This window comes from Plectropomus leopardus, chromosome 24 (genome assembly GCF_026936395.1).
Source record: "Plectropomus leopardus strain MGB_pleo_1.0 chromosome 24, ASM2693639v1, whole genome shotgun sequence".
NCBI lineage: Eukaryota > Metazoa > Chordata > Actinopteri > Perciformes > Serranidae > Plectropomus > Plectropomus leopardus.
In genome coordinates this window covers 15,523,938-15,543,605 of record NC_142199.1, presented here as the reverse complement: position 1 = coordinate 15,543,605, position 19,668 = coordinate 15,523,938, and the positions used below count along the sequence as shown (strand labels likewise).

General features: G+C 44.0%; 1 protein-coding gene across 2 annotated transcripts in view; it reads right to left on the bottom strand.

The window, feature by feature from the left end:
* Positions 1 to 9,716: 9,716 nt before the first annotated feature.
* Positions 9,717 to 19,668, bottom strand: part of LOC121963030 (fidgetin-like) — a 46,003-nt gene continuing 36,051 nt past the window's right edge. For both annotated transcript variants that reach the window (XM_088074630.1, XM_088074631.1), the window contains one exon: positions 9,717 to 15,832. In XM_088074630.1, the coding sequence (XP_087930756.1) occupies positions 13,557 to 15,832 (2,276 nt within the window). In that variant the 3' untranslated portion in view covers positions 9,717 to 13,556. The remainder of the gene's footprint in view (positions 15,833 to 19,668) is intronic.

The window sequence follows — 19,668 nt, the reverse complement described above, 5'->3', positions numbered from 1 at the left end:
TTCCCTTCATTTTGGAATTTAGGGCCAACAGACCTTGTTTAGTATATAAAACATCTTTTGATGGCAAAAGATTTTATTTGGGGACAAGTTGACCCTAAGGATAACACAAGGGTTAAAAGCACAATTAGCTCCCTTTATCCAATCGCCGATTTAGTCACTTTTTTGTAAAGAAAGCTCCTGAAAATCACCCTGAATTTCCAGGCCTCACTTAATTGAGCTGTATGCATGTCTTGGTTAAATAAGTATTCCAAATGGCTTCAATTACTTCTCTGTAACTAATTGATCCTCCCTGAAACAATGGCACCAATAGAGTAGTCCCAGCAGGATGCAGGCCTCCCCTCCAGGAAAGCAAACGCAAATGCTGCCACTAATTGAAATTATTTCGATTAATATGGAGCCTAATCGAGGCTAACTACGAGGCATCACAGTGGGTCATGCAGTCGGGAGCGTATTCCCGCTCTCTCAGTCTCCTTTTTGTTTTGACATGGCACCTCGGTGTTTTGACAATCTCGCCCTCCTCAATACACGGAGCAACAATTCATCCCGCGGAGAAGAACGAGCAGACGCTGGGGGGGGAAAAAAAAAGAGCTCACAGCAGGGCCGATCGATAAACAGAGTCGGAGCTGTGATTTATTTACCGCTGTGTGTTATGTAGAGGCGAGAGCAAGGAGAAGAAAAGCCTTCTGATACGGCCACAGGCAGCCGACATAATGGGGCCCTCTCAATCTTCAGTGAGTGGCTTGTTGGATTGTCAGGCAGGTTTCCGCCGGTGTTCAAAAGCGCTATCCGATCAAACCCCCGAGACGCGAGCGACCAGACAGATGATTACTCAGTGTAAACGATCCAGGAGGGGAAAAAAGAGAAATAACTACAGCGGATATTGATGACTCAATAGACTCAGTGACAGACGATTCCATTTGTGTCGAGATTAAGTGTTGACTGTCTTGGATCAATCATAATATAGGCCTCTTATTGAGCATAAAAACCATGTTTAATGTCATTAAATCCCGATCTCGCTCCTGCCCCTCCTCTGCCTACTCCTCCTCTCCTATCTGGCAGTCTGCCTTCTACAGTAGGAGCATGTGAGAAGGAGGCAGAGAGACAGTGGGGGATGGGGAGATGTTGTTGTTGGTGTTGGTGAGGCGGGGAGGAGGAGGAGGAGGAGGAAAGGCATGGGTGAACAAGGGGAGATGGGAGAAGAAAAAAAGAAACCTCGGAGGCAATCATTCCTGGCAGAGCGGTGGCAGTCAGTTTGGGTGTGTGTGCTTTCGCCTTTTTTGTGTAATTTCAGACAGTTTGGACGCCGCCGACGCTCAGCAAGGGCCAATAACAGTTTGCAGACTGCTGATGTCATCACATTTTGACAAACTTCTCAATCTGGAGTGACCTTCGCGGCGCTCAAACGCACTCACCTCTCTCTCGCTGCATCTACTCTACTCCCCCTCATCTCTGAGCACAAGTCGCCGGTAGCGGGGGGCCTTTGGTTTATTACAGGGATTTGACTAGGAGAAATATACAATTTACATAACTGCCTGCTTTTATTCAGTAATGAGGAATATAGACTGTTTGATATCCTGTAAAATAAAAACAATCCTAAGAGAGGAGGTGATTCGGGTGGACTAAAACCAGTCTGAGACACCTCAGAGTAGAAAAGTTAGTCTTTCCTACTCTGACTTTCAAGTGAAGGATTATTCCGATACTTGTTTCTAGGAAACACAGCAACAAATTGAAGATTCATCTGCGTTATTTGCAGTTTTCAATAAAGCCATAAACAAAGCAATGATTTCATTTTCCCCTTTTGTTGTCAAGTGTTACTCTTTTGCATCAGGTCAGTCAAATCAAAAACATTTTTTTGTCAAAGCTGTGTCTTTAATAGGCTTATTGTTATAAATGAATGTCTCTAATATGTGCACATCTTCGCCTGAATGCCACTGGTTATGATGCTGTTGTGCATTTTCATTATCAGCAGAGCTATTTATAAATTTATGATCTGGACCCTCATTTATCATTTAATTCACACCCAAATGCAAACCGAGGGATTGTATTTGACAAGCTTCTAAGAATTTTATTTGAATATAACGTGTTTAAAGAGCCAGTTTAAAGGGATATTTTGCAGATATCTTGCCAATACTTGGATGAATTGAGTATCTGATATAGATAATAAATTTCAGCACAAGTATCATATGAGTAAAATGTGTCAATATCCGTACTCATGAATATGGCAACATGCAATTAAGTATAAGTCCCACCCACTTCTGGCTCAAACTCCACCCACTTTGAGAACAGATAACTTAGCTGGTTGAACACATTAAGGTATGGCCAAAATTTTAGTTGTAAAATTTAAAAATGAACTCACATCATGGCCAGAATGTGATAAAGACTTCTATGTTTTGTGTTGCAGAGGCCGAGTTAGCCAGCAGGCTGACCGGCCCGTGTGTTCAAGGTCTGTGCTCGCAATCCCGCTGAGGTCTGCAAGCAGCTAGGCTAACATAGCTAGGCTAAGATAGCTTGAAGGCTTACAGTTGGTTAAGTCAAAGCCAAAATATGTCCTGAGCCAGATAATCAGAGGTCTGAGAGCATAAAGCAAAGAGACACTCGAATTACAGTCTCCTTCATATAAGTGAGGTAACGTCCGATGAAATGTTCAAATCAGACGCAAACAGAAGCTAAAACAACGTCTCAGACGATGTGTGTTTACCTTAAAGAGCATTTTAAGCCAAAGACATGATAAATCAATCATATTTTTAGATTTGTAAATAAGAGTAAATGTGTAGTTTATCTTTGATTAACCAGTTTGAAACATGTGGACTAAGATCGCATTTTGGTCGATAGTTGCGATTGCTGAAAATGCAAATCACCAACCTGTGTGAATGCGATGATGTGATAAACCTGTGGAGGTACCCAGAGTTGACACTCACCCCATCAGTCAGGCCCTGTCCTCGCCAACCCCATCCCCCCCAACATCAGACTTCCACCCTCAGCGCCGTCCTCCCCCCACCGCCAGAGGCCTTCGCCCTGGGGCCCACCTGACTGACAGCTGTTGATTTGGATCTCTCCATCACACGCCAGATAAAAGAGGGATTCAGGACTCATTCCTGTTTCTGCCTCCGCTCCATTCCTCCCTCCAATCCCCGCCGCAAACGCAATTCCCAAGCACCGGACTTCTACAGGGCCTCCTAATGAAGTCATTCCCAGCACACATGATTGGGTGAGATTGCCACCACCGCCACCATTGCCGCCGCCGCTGCCGCCACGAACCCCGCTTTCCCTTCACATCTCCCATCCCCCCACCTTCACCGAGCGTACTCATGTGGAAACAGCAAGTGGTTGTGTGCATTTTCTGTGTGCATCCAGCCTGAGTGTGGGTGTGTGTGTTTGTACATATGCGACACGTGTGATGTGTGTGTGTGCGTGTAGGTGTGTGTGTTCTTAACTAAGCTAACACAGCCTGACTGGCTACTAATTGGATGTCTCCATCGGCAGTCATACAAGATGTGGCATTATAGCCGAGAGAGAAAATCTTGTAGGAAAGCACACCTTGGACACGATATGGAGAAAATAGACGTTGGCGAGGGATTTTCCTGGCGGTACAGGAGAAAATCAGATGATCAGATGTGCGTACAGTATGTGCTGTTATAAAATCAATCAGGGAGGCAGGAGTTATTTCAACCTGTCCATCACTGTCTGGGAGGATGAAAGGCTTTGATGAGTAATGATCTGAAAAAAGGCAGACAGCTAATGAATCTCTCATAATAAAAAAAAACACCCCACCCACTCTAAAAAAACTTGTCTTTGTAGAGGTCTCTTGCACAGCCTAATGCACATCACAGTCCCTGATAGTTCACTCAGCGACACCTCCTCAGTAGGAATCCTCCAGAGACAACCTCGCTGGCTGTCAGTCGGTCGGTCTGCCACTCACCGCTAACACGACAGCCCATCCCCGAGTGCCTGTGAACACTCCACAAGCGCCGCCAATCTGACAACACACACACAAAAAAGAGTGTTTCTGAAGGTACCCTCCTGTGACGCCGGAAAAAGGCTCGTTTTAAGTTTTCTCTGCCGAGGGAGGTGGGCATCGGAGTGAGGATGACTCACGTCTGACTCCCTGTTAGCGTGGGGGCCGCGCGATCAAATGGATCAGATTTTTGGCGCCTTTGAATCTCGACGATGGCTGCACAGGAGCCTCTTAAGCGAAGAGCCGGATTGATAACAGCCAGCTGTTAAAGCTAAAGAACATCTCAGATGTGAAATAGTGAGTGACACCTTTTAGATAAGAAGCAATGATCACGTTATTAATTATTATTTTCCGCCAAATCAAAGCATCTCCCCATTGCGATTTGGGATCTCTGATAAGTGTCAATTAATAAGCCTCCATTTGCATGACAATAAATGCAATGCATTATCAATATGCCAACATCATGCATTATTAAAGATGAACACCATTAACATAATAATATATTTGCATAATCAAGACCAGCATTTGCATGGGAGAGGTTCTTGTAAACCACACAGGATCTCCATGCATCAGCAAAAGGTGGAGCCAATTTACTTCCTACGACATCTTCATCTTCAGAGCCGTTTCAAATCTCAGCTGACTTTCAGTCACATCCAGAGCCTTTTTCAAAATTCTAATTTAATGGATCCAGAGCTCAGCTGTACTGGTTAAAGGTACATACCCTTTTTCCATTTTTATTTTATACTTTTATCTCATTGCAGTTCACAAGGAAATGTTTTTACTGCACCACATTTATGTGACAGTTGTGGATTTTACATAAAAATATAAAATATAATACATACTTATTGATTAAACCATCCAGCAGTATATAAAGTACTGGTAATTAAAGCTAGCGCCCCTTCACCCAGCTTCAACATTAAAATTATACTTAAAAGTCGATTATAAATCAATAATATGTTATAACAAGGGGCCATTCTGCCTGCATAATTAGTTCTATTTTTGATACTTTAATATTAGACTGTGTTAAATTAACTTAATGGATAAATATTGGAAGTAAATTTGTGTGGATGTTTTGATGCTCACAAAAATGTATTCACTGGTTTAGGGATGTGTTTTTCTCAATGTAAGTCAATGGGAAAAAGTCTTTCTGTGCCTCATCGCCTCATGTGTTATTCCACATTTGGCCACTATGTGAAATTTGCTTCAAAGTGCGACGCTCTTCCTGGGGACTTGGTGGATACCAAAATAATAGTTTCCATTACCAATATGTGCAAAACTTTAAGCGAGGTTATCGAAACGTCGATAAAACACAATTGCTAGATGACTGCGTTTCTACTGAGCGATATTATACTATTATATTATACTCGTCTGGTGATAACATTCCAGTAACCATGGCGATGGATGTTCAAAACATTAGCAGCTTCATTTCTATTGCAGCCAACGCACTAGCCGTCATTATTTCCAATCGAAGGTTGTTACGCGAGCGGTTTCACAGAGGAATTGTAGATCCAAAAACTTCCCGATGATCCGCTCAACTTTTTAAGACTTATGTGATGCAATAACAGCTCTTGTAGCTCCTGCTGCATCATGAGCGAGCCAGTTCCTACCAACATGCGCATAGCCATAGCATCATGTGACATATGTTTTTTCGAAATTTGGCGTATTTTATATTCGCAGTTTTAATTTGCACAATTTGAGGGTTAATGGAAACCCGCCTACTGATAGTTGGTGATATTTCTCATTGGTTTCTTCACTATGAGCGACATCTTTCATATACAAGTTGTCAATAATTTTGCATTATTTACGATCATTAAGTAACATACAGAACATGTGATAGAGTATTTTAACATTTGTGTGTTAAATAAAGATTTTAATGGACTATTGTAATGCACTGTATGGACAGATGTCAGCGGCACGTGATAGAAAATAGACAATGTGATTAATTAGATTTGTGTGTTCCAATACACAATGGGATTTTTATCATTAAACCAGAAAGGTATGGGTTTTCAAGTTATATTCAAAGTGAAGCAGTGTGCCCCTGATAAAACAAAGCAAAGGCACTTAGCATGTGTTCTCCTAGTTAAGATTCCCTCTCAGCAGTAATACAATGTTTCTGAGTGTCTGCTGGAAAACAAGTGGAAGGTCAAGAACACGAACAATAGATGTTGATTCCAATTATGTGTAAAGCATTGAACAAGATGCGCTAATGATGGCGTTGTCGGGAGAAAAAAGGTGTTTATGTGCTACTCTCCCAAAGCCTGTGGAACAGTTTATTAGGCAAAGGCTTTATTTCCATAAAGGCTGATAAGACTTCAAATGATTCACTGAAAAACAGTCCTGGCATCAGCACAGCAAAGCGGCGTGTGTATTTATCTCTCCCGACGCTGGGAGACAATCAAGACAAAGATGATAGCACATTTTGAAATGCAGCACAGAGGCATAATGAGATTGCAGCTACTTCAGGAACAAAACCAGACAAAATGCTTTTTTTTCATAAATGGCTCCTTGTTTTATTCACTCACACCAAAAAAAAAAAAAAGGCCATCGTTTTCAATTAATGAAGCAGGGAATTGAGTCCGAGGTCCTGCGGGATATGGATTAACCATGATGGCTTGAGGGCCCAATCTCACACTGAGCCTGCGCTGAGGTCTGCATGGAGGAATTTCTCATTCAAGGCCTCCACCAGCCCCCCCGCCGCCTCCTACCTCCAACTCAACCATCCATTCCTCTTCCTAAGGTGAGTTGCTTCAGCGCGGACCGCTATTAGTGGTGGGGGGAGATAAAACTGTAAGTGTTGCTCCCAATTAGTGCATCAGTGACCGCTCTGTGCCTCCTCCACGGCGAGGCCTGCGAGGAGGCGGGGGGGTGGGGGGGGGGCACAGAGTGAAAGATTGGAGGAGGGATGACAGGAAAGGAGAGAATGGCGGGAAGACGATGGCTTTGGAGAGGAATAAAAAGAAAGGGAGCGGGTTATAGAGGTAGCCAGATAAAGAGAGGACAAGAGATGAAAGGCGGCGAGAGGAGTGAGTGGTGTACAGAGGGAGGAGGAGGGAGAGAAAAGTGACTAAAAAATGGCTTAAGCATTCATTTTGAGTGGCGAGACAGGTCCTATTAACATTTAACAGCGTTTGCGCAACTTGGTGTGGAGGTTAGGATGCAAATGAGGAGGAATTAAAACTGGCCAGAGGTTTGTCATTGATGGATTGCAGTCTGGCGGTACTCACCACTTCCTAGTGTCCATCACAGGCGATTACTGTATAATTAAACCTTATTTCTGGACTCTCCGACGCATAATTACTTGTGTGGGAATGTAACCATCATCTAAAAGCTCCAGCAAAATGCTTTAGCATTTAGTCTGGCAGGCTGCAGTCATTTCACAGAGCAGTGACAGATAGAGCCATCTGATGATCGGCAAAAGAACAGTCACTTTTAATAAGAGGTGGGAAAAAAATATTAGGCGACAGTGTGCTGATTATAGGAAAATTAGGCTTTTAAGTGGTAAAGTCCTTTGTGTTATTTGCATAATTTATTCCGGCTTTACCCCCCTGTTCAACCACCTCTGGTTTTTTTTGCGAGCTGTGGGCAATTTCCTCTCATATTTGAATGGATTGCACATTTAAGACTACTTAAGGAAAATGATCACTTAGCATATTTTAATTGTCGTGCAAAGAGTGAGCAGAGGTGTAAGGCAAAGCTTACGGAGCGAGGACCCTTTAAAGTGAAGAGGACACGGCGGTGTTGTGGTAGATAACCTCGGGGTGCGCACGCAGGCGTTGACTCATGCAGACCTCATCGCACGCACAGTCCTGTGGACTGTTGGAAGCATGTGGACCTTTAAATTACAAATAAAACTAAAAAGACGGTACATGAAAGTCTGATTTGAATTAAAACTTGCCTTAGATTATTTTTTTTTGTTTTCTTGGCGCTGTTTAAATGATATTAACAAAGATGCAGCAGGGCAGTGGCGAACCGAGCATGTTACTTAAGACCCAGTCTAAACCTGGTTTTAATGGTAAACAATGTGCCAGAGTGCAAAAAAGAGCACTTATTCATCAAAACAATCAAACAAAAAATTCCCCGGGAAGCATCCCCTGGCCCCCCCTACTGAGGCCCAGGCTAAGCCCCCAGTGTCCTCAAATCTGAGAAACGCCCCTGTTCACATCAAATTCAGGGGAATATTATTAGTGATTTGTATAATGTATGATAGTGAATGTGAAAATAAAAAGGTCATCCAGGGTACAAGATTTTTTGAAAAAAAAAAGACAAAGAATATGAAATTTGCCTATACCATATTCTGTTTTTTTTTTTGTCATATTATTGTTTGTTTGAGAAGTTGTTTATTTGAGTAGCTTTCTCATAAGCTCTTGTTCTTGTTTTTAAATACATAAATCTAAATTATAGTAAAATTTTGACGTGAGGTGGAGGAGGGCAGGGGAAGTTTGCCCAGGGCCCTAAATCTGCTAGGTTCACCACTGTGCCGCTGCAGCTTTGTGAATTATGTTATTTACAGAGCAGCAACATGATCAAATCTCTCCTCGCTGGTTGTCTCAAACTCCACGTGGAAAATATCAGCTTCAAGTGTGACAGACAATAAAAAAAAGCTTGTGCCATAGATTATTTCTGATCATGGCTATAGCATGTTTCAAAGAGGGAAAATAAAGAAAACAGCAGCCCCGGGTGCACTCTAACCTCTTGTGAAGCGTTTGAGTTTTCACAGATAATTATAGAGGCTATACAGCAGCTTCCCACACCTCACCGCCAGCTATATAATGATACCTTGGAAATGCAGTGGGCTAATGCACATCATTTTCATTAAGAGTACTCACGTAATCCAAATTCTTTGTGATGGAGGAAGATAATTAATGCTTTAATGTTTTGGTCTTGCCACTCTTACCACAGCAAGAGAAATGAATTGTTACATTTTAATGAGAGGAGCGACAGCGCCGGCTTCCCGCGCAACACGGATGATTTTATAATTGCACACAAGGGTGACTAACTCAAGGCTCATTAAGACGATTTTTCAGCTGGGCTATTTTTTGGCAGGACAATACATATATTTTTTTCCATTCTACTGATAAATAAATTCTGTAATTAATCTTTTTTTTTTTTTTTTTAAATTCATCCCTCAGAGTCTTAATGTGACCGCTGACTTAAAAAAAAACAGACGTGTACAAGATATAATCTCCCAAGAAAATGTCTTTAATGAATCGTTTGTTGCTGCTTGTACCTAAGATTACATGAAAATACATTGACTGCAAGTATGGCAACATATTCACACATATAAACAAGTGGTGCATTTGTATTGTATGTATAGGTATGTACAACGGAAACACGTTACACTCTGGTTTAAAGTTGTGCAAGTGTGTTATATATACTAACAATTTATAAAATTCAACACACTAAATTAAAAAAAGAAGAGTGTGCCCACGTATATACACATTCACACGCGCACAACCACAGTAGTTCACAAAAGATTAAAGCAAATGTATTGGATTATACATTTCCGGGTCGCCTTTAGGTCGACCCCAGCTGTTCCTCCCTCACAAATCGCTTGTGAGTGTGTTTTTGACGTCAGTGTTTTTCAGGTGTGTGTGTGTGTGTTTAGCTCCGATCTGACACACAGTGACAGACACACACACACACACACACACACACACACACTAGGCTATGCTGCAGCCTGCGGTTGCACCATCAGCTAAATGTTTTAAGTACAGTCATGTGAGGTAGACTGCGCAAAACTTCATGGTGTTATTCTCTTTGCTTTTTTTTTTTTTTTTTTTTTTTTTAATTTTTCAATGCATTTTTTCCACAAATGTGTGAAATAAATCAAATACCACGCGTGTTTTGTAGCCATGAGGTAGAAATGCTTTAAAGAAGAACTCTAGCGTCCGTTTTAAAAGAAAAAAGGGTCTCAAAGTAAAAAGCTAGATTTTTAAAACACCATGTAGAAAAAGGTCGAGACACAAAAGAAGGACCACAAAACACGTAACAAACAAGCGTAGCATTGACCGGCGTGTTTCAAGTCGTTTGTTCGTCGGCTGTGGAGAACGGGGAGGGGGGGGGCGCCTGTGCTGTTGTTGTGTGCTCTGAAGTGCATTAGTACGTTTTTCTGTCTAAAGGGACTCTCTCCAGAGGATTTGCTGACAGAAGGAATTCTGGTACAGATTGTTTTGAGGGTGGTTTTCTGACGGACCACTCTGCTTTCCCCTTGTGCTGCCGCCACACTGCCTGGCTGTCTTTCCTTTCCGTCAATTTTGCTGACGCTCAGCAGAACTTTTTTTTTTTCCCCCCACATCAGGTGCTGCACTGATGGTGCCGAGACCAGAGATAGCAACGCGGAGCAGAGGCCTGAACACACACTGATATTAGAAAAGAAAAGAAAAGAAAAGCAGGATGTGAAAACTGATCTTCATAGAAACGAAATCTCCTTCAGGATAAATACCAGGCGGACGAAGCAAATTTCAACAAAAAAACAATATTACACAAAAAATGCTTTAGTGCACGTACATGAAAGTATCTTAAGTACTCCCGTGTCACGGAGGCTTCATACACGGAGATGAGGAGGAGACAAAAATACATTCTGATGCGACACAATGGGCAACAGATAACCTTCAGCGATGAAGGACTTCAAGACTCGTGCCACGATTCCTCACTCATGTTACAAAGCTTTTCCAAGTGTGTATCCAAATGCATTAAGATGCCATCTGTGCGAATGTAGTGAAAAATAAATAAAACCGAGAAAAAAAAATGTTTGAATTGGATTCTGGGGTGTTCATTTTGGATATTTCATTATAATCTTGATTAATAGTGTTCTTGCTCACCATATATCTATATATCTATATATATACATATATATATATATATATATGTATATATATACGCTGATTGGACGACAACATGACCACTACAATAATAACACTATTTGCATTACAGAGACGTCAATCAATCAGAATTGCTGTTCTGACCTCCGGCAAAAACGCTAATTCACGCTCGTCTTTCCACACGTGTAAAAATCACAGCTACGCACTGTTTGAATGACCTCGTCTAATTGAGATTACACAAGCGGCGTCCCATTCTACAGCTAATCCAGTTCAGATACAGCTAACCAGTGTGAGTGACGAGGCAACCTCGCAAAATCCATATTTCCATATCTGGGCTGTGACACCTATCAAATCCAACTTCAAATCTAGAAAGACACGAGGAGTGAGCTCCCGTAATCCCAGCGTACTGTTGTGAAAACAGATTTTCCTCAAACGCAACAGATGAGCTGCTTACTGGTTTCCAGTACAGCATTTCTGGCTGTAACCAGCTGGAGTAAACTGGATCCAATGACGTGAAGTCAAACATTTCATTCACATAAAGAGACAGAGTAAATAGTCTTTGATTCAGCCGTGATTTAAAAGAATAGTTTGACATTTTGGGTAATATGCTTATTTGTTTTCATGCTGAGAGTTGATGAGAAGGTCGATATCGCTTTTAAGTTTGTCCTTTTGCTGAAAAGCTACAGCCAGCAGCCTATTAGCTTGGCCACAACTGCAAATTGTTGTTTAACATGTTGCCAAGGCAACAGGCTGCTGACTGTAGTCTGTTAGCTTCTGTATCTGAGTGTATATCTTAGCTTCAGCTTACCGGCACGTAAAAACGTTTTACGTGCTGCTATGCTAATGGGCTGCTGGCTTTATGGCATTAGCACAGTGGAACGTAGAACCACAAATATTTTACGGACTGTGAAACTAACTGCCTGCATGTGCTGCCGGCATATAAAACAGCCATCTGTTCAGCCATTTTCAGCTGTTTGTATGCCCACTATACACCAGGGCTGGGCCATTTCCATTACAAACTTGGCTTTCCAAATTGCGGCGACCGGAGCAGAGAGCGTGGAGAGAAACGCAGCAGAGAGATGAGAGGCTGTTTGTCAGTGAATAAATGCTAAGCTAAGTTAGCCTCCCTGGCCCCCTTAAGGTGGACTGTTAAGGTAGTCCAGCTGTAGGTGACAATCTCAGCCACTCCTAAACACATAATAAAACAATGTCTGAGTCTCTCCTGAGTTCAGGAAACAATCACTGATCCCAACTCAAAATATTTAGCTGTTATTAATAACGTAATTGTTATATATTGTTAAATTGCTGTAGTTGGGTTCGATTTTTATTTATTATGTGAATGTGAACGAACTACAATCGTGCAAGATGTGGTTGTGTTAAAAAGAAACGCCGGGGTTAATGCTAAACAGGTGCATATTGTCCTCAACGCCTATGAGTAATCCTGTTAAATAATTTTGATTTCAATATCAATAAAACAATCAGGATTATTATTGTTGCCATAATCGAGCGGCCCTACTCTCCACTAGCTTTATCTTCTTATTTACCTCTAAGTAAAAGAGGGAATTAGTGTAGGCCTATTTCCCAAAATGTCCAACAATTCCTTCTATTTTTTGAGTTTTTTTTAGCAGTAAGCTTATCCATGTCAGAGAATACATCCCCCTCAAACTTAACATGAGCTGAAATTTTGCGCAGAAGTTAGCTGACAAACAGATGGAGCCTCCATGCAGCCTAGCCTAGATCGTATACTATAAACAAAATTGATTATGGTTTTAATAAATATACAATTCCCATCACCCCAGCACCTACCAGACTCTTAAAACCCCCAAATCACACAACTGGGCAGCAACTGTGTACATTTTTAATTTTTTTTTTTTTTTTTTAAAGCGATGGAAATAAGCTTTAGGATTGGTCAAGTAGAAGCAGGTAACTAAAGCACCTGCTGTGAGGAGAAAAAAAAGAAAAAGAAATAATGTTTTTACTCTCACTCTTGATTATGTTCCTTCGTTTCAGAACACATCTAGTACATTCATTGTCACCTCTTTGCTATTGATCCTAGCCAGCTGAGGTACACCTAACGCTGCCTCGCTAAACATAAACCGCCTCGGATTCTGCTCTCGGATCTTAGTGCTTTTCGTCAAGATATCTTGAGGTACTGTACAATTCACAAACGCTTTCCTGAGTTTTGTTTGTTACGTTTGTTTGTTTTGCAGACACGGGATCAGAAGAGATGAGTGCGTGTCAGGGCCCAGACTACTGCCGCCCCAACAGATTACTGCTCTTAGCAAGACAATAAAGACGGATTGACCACCACCGATGGCAACTGTCAATCTGTGTTTTTCAGACTCACCGCTGAAGTTTTAAAGCTCTTAATAATCATCAGCTCATGCCATGAATGTAGATTGTGAGGCAAATGAACAAAGAAAGGAAATCAGAAAGCACCACTTCAGGCACTTGGATAGCCAACTAAATCTCAAGAACAAGAACAGAACGATATATACACAGACACTGGGGCGTCTCTTCTGAAGCCAACTTGCTTGCAATGTGTAAACAATGCCTGGCTTTCTGGAGTGTCAAGCATCCAAATGAAAACTCTCGCTCATTAACTGCAAAACTGCCAGTTGTCTCATCAAACCAGGTCTCTGGGTGCGTCTAAACCCTGCTTGTGAGAACTCGGTGGGCTCGTGTTGGCCTTCTGTGTGCCTTTCCCTCCAGCACAATGCGTCTGCCCTGAGGGGAGGAATTGTGGATGCCTCTTTTTCTCAAGGGCGGAATCTATCTTTTCACTGGCTGCAGCCGAACATTTTGTTCCACTCAGTGTACGTGTCAATCTCTTTCTGTGATATACTGGCTTGGAATTTACAAAAGACACTCTCAAAGTCCTGGTAGGTGAGGGGCCTGACCTGTCCCCTGGGCATCATACCCGACATGTCCATGCCCTGCGCAGAGACGTGTAACAGACCTACGAGGGCCTCCTGGCAGAGTCTGGCCAGGTCCAGTCCGGAGAAACCCTCGGTGCGCTGGACCAGCAGCGCCAGCTCCTCCTCGCTCAAGCAGTATTTGTGCTGAGATTGAGACAGGAGCTGGCTCACGATCTGGTGTCGGGCTGCGCCGTCCGGCAGGGGCACCAGGACCCTCCGCGCAAAGTACCTGCGCAGCCCTTCATCCATGTCCTGGGGTCTGCTTGTGGAGCAAACCACCAACACTTGGTTGCCTCCGTCCTCGCCCGAGCCCATGAGAAGCGAGTCCAACTGGGCGAGGAGCTCCCCCTTCAGCCGGTTGATGGGACTCTCTTCGCTGAGGTGGGCTGACAGCAGCATGTCCACCTCGCTAATGAACAGTACTGACGGCTGTCGGCAGCGCGCCACCAAGAAGGACGCTCGGATTATTTTTTCACCCTCCGCCAGCCACTTGGTGGCCAACGTGGAGCCGTTGAGCTGGAGAAATGGCGCTCCCAGCTGGCTGGCCAGGCAGCGGCCAAGCAACGTCCTGCCGCTGCCCCTGGGGCCAAACAGCAACACACAACGTGGGGCCGGTCCTAAACTGCTGAACATGTCCGGGCGCAGAATGGGCCAGAGCACCTCCTCCTTCAGGGTCGCCTTAGCCAGTTCTAGTCCTGCGATGTCACTCCAATCCACTGGGGGCCCCTGCTGAACGATTTCAGAGGTAACCATGTCGAGGAGGTGAGGGTCACTGGTTTTTAGCTGCTCTTCAGCAGGCCGGGAGGAGGAAGTGGATGAGGAGGAGGTAGGCCCTGGTGCTGAGTGGGACAGGTGGAGACGATGTTCATCAGCACCTTGCTCACTGAGGGACGGGGAGGTGAAGCTGGCGAGGGAATCTGCTGAGCGGGAGCCCCCTAGCGTGGAGGTGACATAGGCGGGCGGAGTCAGCGGTCCACCTGTCGCCTGGCTGCTATACTTCCTCTGCTGCTGCTCCGCGGACATAGCGGACTGCTTCTGAGGATTAAAAGGTAAAGACGACTTTTCAGCACTTCTGTCAAATCCTCCACCACCACTGGCGCTGTTGGAGCCTCCGTTCGCACTGCTGCTGTCTGCTATCCTGTACATGGGGCTCTCAGCCGAGCTCCGAGCCTGGCCGTAGCCGAAGTTGCCATAAGCGGAGTCTATCTCTCCTTGGCCTGTCATGTAGAAGGCTTTCCTCTTGAGCGAGTTGGAGGAGCTACTGTTGAGAGGAGTAGGGGCGATGGGGGTCAGGTTGTGGCTCTGGTATGGGTATCCAGGTAAAGAAGAAGATGGGGGAAGAGGTGTAGGTGCAGCGATGCCTGAGGGGAGGTATGAGGATGGAGGGGGCGCTCCCCCTGGGCTGTATCCGGGCCCGACTGAGCTCTGAGCTGGGTAGCCTGCTGGGGGGTAATTATAACTAGACAAGTTGGGGGAGCCTCCGTTGTAAGCTGGGACTAAAGTGGGGTGGGAGGGCGGAGGAGGGGGCGGCTGCAGGAGCCCGGAGCTGTGCAGCGGGGAGGGGAGAGCTGGGGCGGGGGCAGACTGGGAGCTGTAACTACTGTGCAGGTAGGAGCTGCTGTACGGAGGGCCGTATTCCTGAGAGGGCATGGAGGAGGAGTGCAGGGCGGTGGCAGTGTGGCTCCCACAGCTGCTGCTCGAGTAGCTGGGCTCGCTCAGGGTGCTGGAGGCCAGGCCAGGGGAGCTGCACATGCCAGACACCACCTCTGAGGCCGCTGCCACCCCTCCCTTTCTGACGGAAACCCCCTCTGGGATGCAGCTCATGGGATAGACGCCATCTTGCCACGGCTCTGATTCACCTTTCCGCCCATTCATGACTCCAGGAGCCTCCGAATAGGAGCCCGGCATCTCCAAAATGCCGGAATACTTCTCGGCATACTTCTTGAGCAGGTTGGAGGCTGTGAGGGCGGAGATGTCGTCATTGGCCCAGGCATACTGGTAGGTGGCTGAGCGCTGCAGGTGGCCAGGCACCGCCCTGTAGGCCTCAGCCTTGTGAGCTGGCGAGCGCGTGGTGGAGGATATGTCGAAATGCTGTTCGGCCCACTGGCTGTGCTCGGGGGTCCACTGCATCTTTAAGCCTGGGAGAAAGGGAGACACAGACATCGGCACGTGAACATGTTGACATGTTGAAATCATTTTATCAATAATTAAGATGCCAACACCTTCAAATTGGCAATTAAAAAGGTGACATTCAACTGGAGGCTTGTTTGCTGTGTTGCTCTTTATTTTTATTTATTTTTCTTCTGATACACATCAAGAGAGGGTTTTGTGTCCACACATGGATTGTTAAAGACAGAGTTCAGATTTTTTAAGTGGGGTTATATTGGGCACTTATCATTAGACAGTATATTACAAACTGGAGATGTTAGTCTGCTCGCTCCCAGTTTGGAGAAACAAGCTGGAGTCCAACATGAATACTAAGAAATGTACTGCTGTATATGGGGGCCAGAGATAACATGTATTTTAGCCACCTAAAAAAAGTCCCAACCAAAAGAAATCAATATCAGGTCAAGAGTAAAATAACATTGAAGAAGTATTTTCAGTGTTTCACCTTAATATCAGATTGTGATTTCCAACTGGAAGATGAGGTCATTATATTGCTTTCCTCAAAGCCAGACTCCATTGAGAAAAACAGAGATTTAGAGACTTTGGCGTTTAAGGGTTAATTCAGACTTATGTGTCCCATCATAACACAAACTAAACATCTGATTGAAGTGGCAGTAGGCCAACAGCTACCATGTTCAGCGAGCTAAAATGACAGTTTCTGTCACTGGAGTCTGGTGGCTTTGAAGAGAGAAGAAATGAGGGACTGAAGCTGTTAACCCTTGTAAACCTGGATAAACATCAGTTCTGTTTTGCTGCTTTCAGATGCCTTTCACAAGCTTTTCAACCCTTTGAAAAGGGCAGTTTGACACAAAATATCCTAAAAATATAAAGAAATTAGTATGAGTTGACAAGAAAATTATGTTTTTTTAAAAAAAAGGATTGTTAAATTATCCCAAAATTTGGGAACAATGTCAAAAAACTAGTTTTTTGGGTTTTTTTTTAGGTATTTTATAAAACAATTTGCTCGGGTTTCAAAGGTTTAATAGGTTCCTTGTCATAACGGGCTGTCTGACTGAAAGGTAAAGCGGTTATATTACACTCAATATAGCTTACAATTAAACTGATATCGATTTTTTAGGTGGTTTAAGTATCATTTTATGCTGGCCCCCATCCACAGCAGTACATTGCTTAGCTTCCGTGTCAGTACTCCAGCCTGCTTCTCCAAACTGGGGGCGTGCAGACTGACATCCACTGTGTGTAATACACCCACTATGTTTAAGTACCCAGTACAACCCTACTTCAAAAAATCCAAACTATGCCTTTAATTTCTCCAGATCATAAGAAGGACAGAGTGTGTGTCGGCAGGTATAGTGCGGTACAGAGGGATGGCTGGTTACGGCCGCCTAATGCACCCTGGCCAGTCCAATAAGACAGAGGCATTGAGGGTCACTCTATAATCCCCGGCTCATCTGAGGTGGCTGGAGATGGGTTTGAAAATGCGCCTCGCCGAGTACCACAAAGCAACACACACACTCGTACACATCCACCCCCCTCTGCTCACCGTGCTTTCATCCAACACACACATACACACACACAGCCCCGTGCTCAGACACACAGGCGTTTAAAAAAAACTATCTATGCCTGCACTCAGGCGTGCTGGCGTGCACGTGCACACACACGAGCTCACATCCACTGACCCAGACGGACAAACACAGGCACGCACACAGGAGCTGTAGCGAGCAATGAATTACAACACATTGTGTCTCAAGCTTAGTTCCTGTCTGCACAGCTCCACCTTGACCTCCTCTCTCTCCTCCGTTCTCTTTACCTTTCTGTCTGCCTCTCTTCTTCATGCCTCCCTGCCGCCTCCCTTTTTTTTTTGTCGTCCATTTTCCACCTCCTCTCCTGCTTCTTTATTTCTCTTTACCTCCTTTTATTCTGACTCCATCTATTTCGATATATATCTCTCCTTTTCATTCTCTCTCTCCGCGGCCACCCCTTCTCTTATTTACTCCCTCTGTGCTTGCTTTGCCTCCTCCCCTCCCTCCTTTCTTGCTCCATCTCATCTCAGACACACTCACCTGGCTCTCCCCTTTATTGCCTCGGGAGGCTGGAGAGCCACTGTTTCCTTTAATCCCAGCCAATGCCATCTGCAAACACTGACAGTCACACAGCGACTCCATCGTTGTCTCACTATCAAAGCCGTGGCGCTATCAAAGGCTGGACGCGGCGTAATCACAGCAGCCGCACGGCAGATTGAACCCCGTTTGATTTGACTTAGTGCACACAAATAAAGGATAATATCGGTGTCATTTAGGCTGCTTCCTCCGACTTATTGACTGGCTGCGGTTGCATGTAGAGATCCACAGTCGGGGGTCTGGTGAGCAATGCCTGCTTCGGAATTGGTTTATGTGTGTGTTTTTGTGCTAGTGTGAGTAAAGCAGGCATGCACAATAAAATCCATTCACGGAGGAGCAAATCTTCCCTTCCTCCCATCCATTTACTGCAAACACAGACACACGAAAAAAGCAAACACACACACGTTCACACTCTCTTGCTCTCTTTTTCCGAGGCCCCGTGTTTGTTTGGTAACAACACAGAGAGGGAGGGGGGAATCCCCAGACTCCTATTTCCTCTCTGATTCTCCTCTCTAGCCATCTCTCGGCAGACGCCAGTGGCTAATTAGCAGAATGGCGATCTGCTAATTGTGTTAATTTACAACATTTTAGCCGAGGGGAGTCTAGCAGGGGCTGGCAAGCCTGTCACCCTCCCAGTGTACCGAGCAGGGAACGCCTCAGACAAAGAGCTGAGCCGAGGAAAGTTTTGTATTAGCTGGGAGGCTCCTTTAATATTGAGAATATATTAAGTGGAAGCGGCGCTATAAAAGGGCAGTATTTCAAGGAGAGAATTACCAGTCTGTAGAACTGGACAAAATGAGAGGAAATGAGGCTTTAGGCCAAACACAGGATTCACAACAGTCCTTCTTTAACAGCCTGGTTTGTAGACCACATCATGTTCAAGGCTGTAATTATAATATATATTGGGACACACACACACACACACACACACACACACCATTAAACTGCTAAAAAACATAAACAAAAGAAATTGCACCTCTACAACAGGCAATGACACACTGCTGTCTGAATGTAGCAAATGGAAATACTATGGAGGGGTGGAGGAAAATGTCCATACAGCTGTGATATTTTATGGCAATTTTGTTTTGATACACAGAACCCAAGTATTTTTTTTTTTGTAAATTATAAAAACGTATTAATACTGCAAATACAAATTAAACTTTTCATTGCCTATCAAATCAATAGAGATACATATTGCTACAATAACAACCATCGAAGTGAGAAACTTTATCTTATGAGATAAAACAGATATTGGCACTTTTTACCTTTGGAGACATGATTTAGTTAATTTTTTAAAATTAAACTGCAACTTATATTATCACAATACTCAGCATTTAAAATTGCAATAATATTGCATTGCAACTATATATATAAGTATCATGATAAAAAGATATTGTGGGGCTTCTGGTGATAACCACCCATAATTCTAAGGGACTGTTGCTTATTTATGAGAGGGAAGGAGGTGTTGGAAAATGGGGGAGGCACTTCTTTTTAAATTTTTTATGTTTTTTGATTTGGTTTAAGGGCAGGACACTCAACCCTAAATGGCTGTATTTTCAATTCATTTTAATTATCCTTAGACCCACAAAGGGGTTTGAAAAGCATGTTTCCTTCCATAATCTTCACAATCACACCATTTTTTATAGCAAGAAAATGTAAAATATAGTCATTTATGATGAAGGGAGGTTCATGCATTTCTCCCCCCATCACTCAGGGAAGCTTAAGGAAAA